Source organism: Simochromis diagramma, unplaced genomic scaffold (genome assembly GCF_900408965.1).
Source record: "Simochromis diagramma unplaced genomic scaffold, fSimDia1.1 OVJJ01000418.1, whole genome shotgun sequence".
In the NCBI taxonomy this organism is placed as follows: Eukaryota; Metazoa; Chordata; class Actinopteri; order Cichliformes; family Cichlidae; genus Simochromis; species Simochromis diagramma.
Window position 1 is genome coordinate 526,269 of NW_024387407.1, and position 9,226 is coordinate 535,494.

The 9,226-nt window shown below is 43.3% G+C and overlaps 1 protein-coding gene across 2 annotated transcripts; it reads right to left on the bottom strand.

Annotated features, from left to right (window-relative positions):
- Positions 1–1,916: 1,916 nt before the first annotated feature.
- Positions 1,917–8,255, bottom strand: LOC120720787 (P2Y purinoceptor 14-like). 2 transcript variants are annotated; one of them, XM_040010569.1, is made up of 4 exons: positions 7,496–8,255; positions 4,281–4,395; positions 3,916–4,175; positions 1,917–3,736 (listed from the first exon to the last, which is right to left on the bottom strand). In XM_040010569.1, exons 2-4 carry the CDS (start codon positions 4,383–4,385, stop codon positions 3,118–3,120), a joined length of 984 nt encoding a protein of 327 aa, XP_039866503.1. In that variant the 5' UTR covers positions 4,386–4,395; positions 7,496–8,255; the 3' UTR covers positions 1,917–3,117. The 2 variants fall into 2 exon arrangements, with proteins under 2 accessions (XP_039866503.1, XP_039866502.1); XM_040010568.1 differs by lacking the exon at positions 7,496–8,255 and having other exon boundaries at positions 4,281–4,692.
- Positions 8,256–9,226: the final 971 nt, after the last annotated feature.

Genomic DNA, 9,226 nt, shown 5'->3' on the forward strand with positions numbered 1-9,226 from the left:
GTAGGTTTTGGGTGGATTTCACCCGGTGATAGTGTTAGTGTATAAAATCAGGTGATCTTGCTGCATTTCAAGGGTGACAACATTCAGGCTCACCATATTTACTGTCCCTCTTCAACTACAGCTGTCACCCTGTTACAGGTTTAGTGTCTTTGGCATCCCAGCTAGTGAGTAACACAGAGGTAAGGTTTGTTTAACTTGACAATTGTTAGCTGATTAGATTTCTTTTTCTTTTCTTTTTTTAAATCTAAAAGCTATGTTATGTAGCTAGCTGTGGCATGACCTTGGTGGGAACAATAAAAGCAAACAAAAGGGAGATCCCACAAGTGATGAAAGTTAAAGAAAATCTCCAGTGCATTTCTCTTTACCAAAGAACTAACCTTGGTGTCCTTCCTCCCTGACAAAGCTTCAAAAAAGAAGGTTGTACTGCTCCTGTCATCCATGCATGCACAACCAAGCATAGGACCCACTCGTAGGCCCGAAGTGATTGAATTTTACAACAAAACAAAGGGAGGTGTCGATACTTTTGACCAGATGTGCGCTCACTATGGTTGTGGAAGAAAAAACAAGAGATGGCCCCTTTGCGTGTTCTATGGCATGATCAATGCTGATGTGATAAACTCATTGATCATTCACAATGAGAATGCAATGAAGAGAGGTGAAAACCAAATGCAGAGGAGGCCTTATATGCAGGCTTTGGCATTGGCACTCATCAGACCATGGGCAGAGCAGAGGCTCCCCTCTTCAAATCTGTCACGTCAACTCAGAGTCCTGATCTGTAGCATGCTCGACATCCCTACCCCTGGCACTCTTGAAGGTGAGGCAGGACCAGTGGCAGCAGTGGTCCCTTAGTGAGGTGTGCTGACTGCCCCACAGGCTTGGACAAGACGCGATACAGGTGCCATGTCTGCCGTCGACCGGTGTGTCCACGCCATTACTACCCTGTGTGTACTGACTGCATGTAAGGAATAGGTAAGTAAGAGTGGTCCTGGAATTTGCATGTTATCCTTATTTAGTGCAGTGGTTATGAATAAATATCAACAAGTGGTGATTTCCAAGGGAATTCATATGGTAAAAACAAATATTTTAGTCAACTGGTCATTTTTACCCACTCAAAAAATGCCATTTTTTGTTTTTCTCTCCTGCAGCTGTTCGCGTGTCAAGGAGACTGTGCCTTCACCAGGGAAGACTCAAATATCCCAGGAATGGGTGGACCAAAGACCAAGTTTCCAGCATCATTATATTTTTGTTTAGGATTTATTTTGTTCTCCAACTGCTAATTTTCCAGAAATTTTGGAGCATTTTTTAGGGTCCCCCCCATGAAACTTTTTTTCCATTTTGTTAGATATGGCACAGCTGAAAATAAAAGAAAACCCCTCTAATTTGTCATGTGTTGTCATATATTTTATATATTTTGATGACAAGTACTTTTTGCTGGGTATATTATATTGGGTAAAAATCACCCGGCGTTAGTGATGGTGTTACTATTTTTAGCGATAGTGTTCTAGGGTTAAAAAAGATCTCTTAGCGTGAGCATTTAGTGGAGTGATACCACAAAGTAGCCTAAATATGATTCACAGAAAAAAAAATCTTGTCAAGTCATGGTCAACACTAAATTACACCAGCTCATGTTATTAGATACAGGCAGTGTGATTTCTGGTCATTTCTGTGTTGGGCTGCTTCAGCCACTGTATTTATTTTAGCTGATATTTTTCAGATGAGGTTTAATTTTGTTTTGCTTTGTTTATTTATGTGAATAAAACCCTGGCTGAAATAATACAGCACAGACGCCCCATGAATCATCATTTAAAAACCTAAATGTTAGTAAGTGTCACCAGGTTCCTGCAGCTCTGTGATCATCTTTCCTGTTCATAAATAACAACAGATATTAAAACACAAGGTACCAAACAGACACACACTTTGTAACACTATATACACTTTATTATTAGCTCTGTGATGAGAACTCTTGCTGTAGCAGGAGCAGGAAGTAGCTGCTGTGGTTATACGTGCACATCATACAAACATATAAATAGACGCTCTAATGCATTACTGTTGTTCCGTCTATGTAACTGATAAAGTGAAGTTAAAGAGTTTTGTAGAGATATTAACTGTCCCGTGAGGACTGATTAGCTCATGAGCTCACTCAAGACTATTAGTTTGAACTTTGAATCTGGTTGGTGGAGGCAGACATGTAGAGGCCACAGCTTATGTCCTCTTCAGTGTAGTCACAGTGGTGACTGCTGCTGTTAGAATAATGTGTGAGCGCAGCGGCCATATTGTTCAGGGCTGACTGTGGATCCAGAGGTGTAAACAGAAGTAAGTCATGCCTGAAAAGTCTGGGTGGTTGCAAAATTGTATTTATGACACACAGAAAGAAGAATTAAAAATTAAAGTAAAAATTGTAATATTTAAAATGAATCTGCTTTAATTTTATGATGATTTCTGTAAAAGCTGAGTCTAAAATGTAAAATGATTGGATTATTTAAACCTGTTTTTTATGCTCTAAAACAGCTTCTCTTTTTAACCTCTGATTTTGAGACCATCAGATTAAATAGTTTCTTTTCTCCAACCCTCAGATGAGTATTAGGTCTTCCCAACTGATGAAACTGTGCTGCATCTCTCGATGATTACATAGTAATGATGATGAAAAGTGCACTTGATCAGATTTAAATGATGTAATTTGAATGAGAAAAAATATTTTTGATTTTGTGTTACATCAGCAGGATATGAGAACACCCTAAAAGCTGCATAGAAAAAAGCTGACACATGAACACTGATGTTGTTTGTGTGGGAGTGGTTTTGTGCTGAGCTCAGTACAAACTCCTGTGGTTCATGAGGACCTGGAATCCCTGACACTGGTTTCACTGAACTCATCTGACTCTCAAAACAAATGTAAATCAACATTTTATAAAATGTCAAACTTTTCCTTAAAGCTCATTGATTTAACTTGTTGCTGTAACAGTGTCCACTTCCTCCTTCCTTCTCTTGCTATTATTGTTTGCTTGTTGGATGCTGGTCCCCACTGATACTATTCTCTATCTCACCTGATCCCGAAAAGTCTTACACTCCATGAAATGTTGAGTTGATGTCTGAGCTCTTTACTTGTTGCTGTTGCTGCTCTCACTCTTCTGGTCTGTTTGCTTGTTCGTTTGGATCATCGACTCTCCTGGACATCCTTCTCACCTGAGCTCGAAAAGTCTTACAGAGGAAAAAGTAAACAAGAGGGTCCAGACAGATGTTGAAAACTGACACCATGATGGCTGCCTCCTTCAGGTAGTACAACACTGAACCAACAGAGCAGCTGTTCCACAGAAAAGCATAAGGAAGTCGAACGAGGTGAAAGGGCACAAAACAAACACAGAAGATGCTGACCAGCACCAACATGTTCCTGCGAGACTTCACCAGCTTCTTAGCATTGGAGGAGGCCAGCTGCCTCTGCTGTGCCTGCAGCACCCTGCGGGAGGTGCTGTAGTAAAAGAAGACCAGGGATATGAAGACTAACAGGAAGATGATGGTCCAGAGGGTGTGGAGGATTTTGAAGAACAGGCTGATCGATACACTAAAGAGGGCCTCACAGTGGCTGGGGGTAAACGTCAGAGGTTTCTGGGTGATGAAAAAGACGATGGCGTATGTAATTGATGGAGCCAGGAGACAAACCCAGGTGACCATGGAGATGATGTGCGCAGTTCGCAGTGACTGCAGGACATGAGTTCCTGAAGGATGGACGATCTTCAGATACCTGAAGAGAGAAGACAGAGGAGACAGTAGATAACTTCACGAAGCAGTCACAGTGGTACCACATTTGCAAAGGTCATTATCAAGTTAAAATGAGATGTCTACACATTCATCGGGAATGCAGGGTTTTTATTCATTAACACTGTCATGAACTGTAGTGGGAAATCAGTAGAGGTCCTTTACCTGTTGGCAGCGATATAACACATGAATATGATGCTGGCATAAATGTTGACATAGACAGCAGAAGCTCCAAAGCTGCAGTAGAGCTTTCGAATGATGAATGACTTGCTACCACAGTGGGCGATGCGCAGTGGCAGAGAGAGGCAGAGCAGGAAGTCAGCAGCTGTCAGGTTCTTCAGGTAGACCATCAAGCTGCTGGATGCCTGCTGCTGAGCTTGACCAATGTAAAACTTTAGGATGAAGCCATTGAGGAGTAAACCTACCTGAATATGACACAGAAAGGATGGGGAGAACATCACCTCGGTACATACGGTACTTTGAGAAACTTAAAGCAATTTCTAACACAGCACTGAAGATTAGAAACTTACCAGAAACACCAGACTGTAGACCAGTACAAAGAAAGGGTTGAGTGATGGGACAACTGGATCACAGGTCTGGTTGAAAGATGAAGTCATGTTTTTTGAGTCAGCCATGCTTCTTCAGCTGAAAAACAAATCCACTTTATTCTCTCTTTGAATGGCTTTACCATCATAGTCTAATTTTATTGTTAAACAAAACAAAGTCAAACTCATTTTAAATATTCTTTTGAGCTCTACTGCATCTCTTTTTAAGAGAGTAATTTTAATACATGGAGCTTTCTGGGGGAGTTTGCTGACAGTTTGACTAAATTCAGTTCACAACAGTTGTCTCAGGTTGCTTTCTATATGATGCACCCTACAGTCTTGCAGCATTAAATTCAGAGTTGAGAGCTTAACATGCAAGTATAGAAATCATTAGTGATGTCATCTTTCATGTACAGTTTATATTTATGGAAGCAAAACAACACCGGTGAACATCCAAGGGAAAGACATTGAGATAGTGGACTCTTATAAGTACCTGGGTGTTCACCTCAACAATAAACTGGACTGGACTACACATACAGACGTCCTGTATAAGAAGGGCCAGAGTCGACTCCACCTGCTGAGGAGACTGCGGTCCTTCGGAGTCTGCAGGACTCTGTTAAGGCATCTGCCCTTTTCTATGCAGTGGCCTGCTGGCGGAGTGGATGCACGGACAGGGACAGGAGCAGGATTGACAAACTGGTCTAGCTCCGTGCTGGGATGTCCCCTGGAGTCTGTGGAGGTGGTTGGTGAGGGGAGGATGTTAGTAAAGCTGACATCCATCATGAACAACCCACATCACCCACTGCATGAGTATGTGAGTGGGCTGAGCAGCTCCTTTAGTCAGAGACTGAAACACCCTCGCAGCAGGAAGGAGCGCTTTCGCAGATCATTCATCCCAACAGCAGTTAGACTCTATATGTCCTGCCACACACCTGTTGGTGATCAGGGCTCGTCGGGGGAGCTACTTGGGAGAGTGTTGGAGCTCCCACCGGCGCGGGATCATTAAGCTAAGACTCCAAGTCAGTGTCAATTATTTGGCTTGGGTTGCCCGAGCAAGGACAGTTCGGCTGCTCTCCTAGAGACTCTAGCCGCTTGGTTTTTCACGCGTCAGCGGAGGGCTTTCCCGTCGATGCTTGCGGCACAATTGTTTGACCCTCCGTTACAGAAGGGATGTCGCCTTCGCCATCATCACCCCATTACACCTCAACCCACTCCTGCGGTTTCAGCCCGGTCAGCTGGCGACGGTCCGACAGCACACAGTACCGCAGTGAGTAAATCAGACTCAATTGTTTCAATAAACCCTGTCATTGGAAATCAAAACACAAATGAACAGCAGATTTCCATGCACACAGCCCCGCCTTCACGGAGGAGAAGGCGTCCTCGCAAGCCGCGTTCAGCCTCGTCTACACTCACTCCTGTGCTTGTTGAAGACTCAGGACCAGCGGCTCTGGACGCCACAGTGAGTAAAATGGACTCTGCCGGTGTTGTAAATTCCCTCCCTGTGAACATGGAAATAGAGACTATAGAGACTAGTTGGAATGCTACTACGCAAGTAACCCCGGCGGAAGGGGCTACATGAATAGGATGATGGACCTATGGATTCTTCGATACCCAACATCCACAATGACGGCGAAACAACTAGTAGCTCAGTGTTCCAACATTCGAAAGAAGGGACTGCTCTCACAGCTAGAGATTGACGAGGTACAACACAAATGCTACGGCAAGGAGGAGTCAGGACGCCAGGTCAGGGGGGAGATATCATCACCCCCACCCGAGATTGGGTACATAGCCCCAAGTGCGATAGGAGAAGGATCGTTGAGTGCGAGAGGAACTGACCTGAAAAATAGGATCATGGCCAAGCTTGAAACCTGGATCCCCCGTAGCCGGTTACCAAGATTACGTGAAGTAACCTCAGAAGATCTGCTAGATGATGTTAATGCAGCACTACGGACAATACCTACAACCACGATTACCGAAGTGGTGGTAGACAAACAGAAGAAGACGGTCGTAGTGATCGATGTAGCGGTTACGAATGACAGCAATATCAGGAAGAAGGAACTCGAGAAGCTGGAGAAATACCAAGGGCTCAGAGAAGAGCTCGAGAGGATGTGGAGGGTGAAGGTAACGGTGGTCCCCGTGGTAATCGGAGCACTAGGTGCGGTGACTCCCAAGCTAGGCGAGTGGCTGCAGCAGATCCCGGGAACAACATCGGAGATCTCTGTCCAGAAGAGCGCAGTCCTGGGAACAGCTAAGATACTGCGCAGGACCCTCAAGCTCCCAGGCCTCTGGTAGAGGACCCGAGCTTGAAGGATAAACCGCCCGCAGGGGCGTGCTGGGTGGGGTGTTTATATATATATATATATATATTCCATATTTCCAACTATATCCATAATCACATACTGTGTATGGTACCATTGTATATAGTGTATTATCTTACTTTTTTCATTGATTGTACTTATTTGTATTTTTGTATTTCCTTCATATATCTGTACCTGAGCTGAGGTGATGCAAAAATTTCCCCGTTGTGGGATCAATAAAGTCTTATCTTATCTTATCTTATCTTATCTTATCTTATCTTAAAAATGAATCACTTCCTCTCACGAGTCTAATCGTAACAATCATTTCAACATGGACCAAGACAATTCTTTACTCTGAGCATTACAAGGTATCATGTATAACAACATATAACTGGTCATAATCCTGTCTGCATATGTCCAGGTCTACAACATGTTCTTCTTAACAAGAGCTTGTAACATGGGATTGCTGCACAGTCTGTGTGATGATATATGAAGCGTGTCTATACAGATGATACTTTCACATACGTGACAGGATCGGAGCAAGGAGGTGTTAAGTAGTCACATATGTTGGACAAAGTTTCATGCTGGCATTTCATTTGTGTTTCACCCAGAAGTGTAAACAAAAGTTGTATCCAAATATTTATGATCAGCAGAAAGCATGCCAAGAAGAGGAAAGTGAAACCAGTAGCTGTTTCTCATCTGTGATTTCCTCAGGAAATACCAAATATTAGTTTATTAGATCTTAGATTTTGCACATTGGCAGAGGCCACTTGTAATGCTGATGCAGCTGTGTAGAGTATTTCTATTCCGGGTGTCAGTAGTCACTAAAAGTGATCTTTTAAGCTAAGCATGAAATATGTACAAGTACAAACAATTTAAGGATGATCAACCAGCAAGACTCACCTCTGTTTCTGCAGTTTTCAGTGAGCAAGAAAAGCTGCTTGAGTAGTTATGCCCATCTGGTTTAACAGTATTGCTGCACATCAGGAAACACACAGTGATCACACCACTAACAGGCACTCTGACTTATTTCCTGCTTGTCTTCCCTGCTAAACATGTTTCTAATACAGGCATGCAATTTTCTGTTCAGTTGTTATAAACAGGTTGTCTAAATATTATTTGTGTCATGTGTTTGCTCTATTTTTCTCAGATGACCTCATAATGAGAATGAGGACCCAAGCACACACAAAATGGTGTGAAGGCGTATGTTAAAAAAAGCGAGCGTTTATTATCGGCTTGACACAACACTACAAAGTAAACGGGGAACTGACAACACGAAGGAAAAGCTAAACTAAAGAACATATCGAACGAAGAAACCATAACTAAAACCTGAAGCAAGAACATGGAGCCTGAGACATGAAACATGAAGGAAACACAGATGGAGACGAAGAACAGAGGTAAACACACATAATAAATACACACTAAGGGAAAATGAGGAAATGGGAGGGAGACACAGTAAAAGCAGAATAAGCACAAACATCAAACCAGGGACACTAGACACAACACAAGAAACACAGGAGGCAGAGAGAACACCTAAACACTGGAAATAGTTAACAAATAACCAGGAAACAAGTTAAAATTGTGACTATTAATAAACACAAACATAACCACGGAGTCACTAGACTCCGGACCATAACAGTTTGATGTTATCTTCTATTTTAACTGCATCAGTCAGCCATCTAAACCACCCACACCAGCCCCACCTTCATCTTGATCCTTATATCTGTCTTTTTTTACTAAAACACACATTTTGCAGGATGTTGCTGGCACAGCAGTGGCAGAGGCCCCTCTGGCTTTTGGGTGAGATTTAAAGTCAGAGTCATAGATGTCAGTCTTCATGAAGATCTATATGAGAGTTAAATCAATACATACACACGCCCACATAGACAGCATCAGTGTTACTGTTGCTATTTTGCTACTGTGGCCGATCAGCTCACAGTGTCACCCTGTATATTATCTCTTCCTCGTTCTGTTGCATTGGTGTTAGGTACTACATTGCAGGTTGATTACTGGTGGTTCCTCTCTCTGCTATAATTGAACTGGTCTCCTGTGCTCATTGATTCATTCATTGGTCTTTCCTGGAGTTTGCTGCTCTCACTGGACAAGCAGTCGGCCAATTTACTTGTCACCTTGCAGTGGCAATGCAGTAGTCTTCAGGGGTTACCTGAGTTTAATTACTGATTGACTACACCCAGTGACTTTCAGATAAAGGTGTCTGAGATGCACCAAAACGGGGCCAGCAGCAGCAACGGAGTTGGTCTGGAGGCCGACCGTGGGGCCAGCGGGGGCCAGCGGCTCAGGGTGCTTGGCAGGCACAGGATGTGCAGGACAGCGAGGGTGCAGGATGTGCTGGACCATAGCCACCCTCAGAGCAGGAACAGGCAGAGGAGATGGTACAGGGGTGGCTTTAGAAAAAAAAAAACCACTTATACAGTTGCAGGCTTTGCCTCTGTGGAGTGCAAAACACAGGAAGATTAGCTTCGTGGATATTTGGTTTATGGATTAGAGAGTCCCCATGACTGAGTCTCATCTTTAAATTAGCAGGTTCAAACACAGTTGACTCAGGGGTTTTACCAGGCTTGCAGACATTTACTGTGGACACCAACTCAGATAACACAGAGTGAGACAACTCAT

Coding starts and splice junctions, on each gene's coding strand:
- LOC120720787 (XM_040010569.1), bottom strand. CDS start 4,385: ATGGCTGACTCAAAAAACATGACTTCATCTTTCAACCAGACCTGTGAT. Junction 4,176..4,280: donor TCTACAGTCTGGTGTTTCTG/GTAAGTTTCTAA, acceptor TGTCATATTCAG/GTAGGTTTACTCCTCAATGG. Junction 3,737..3,915: donor TGTTATATCGCTGCCAACAG/GTAAAGGACCTC, acceptor TTCTCTCTTCAG/GTATCTGAAGATCGTCCATC.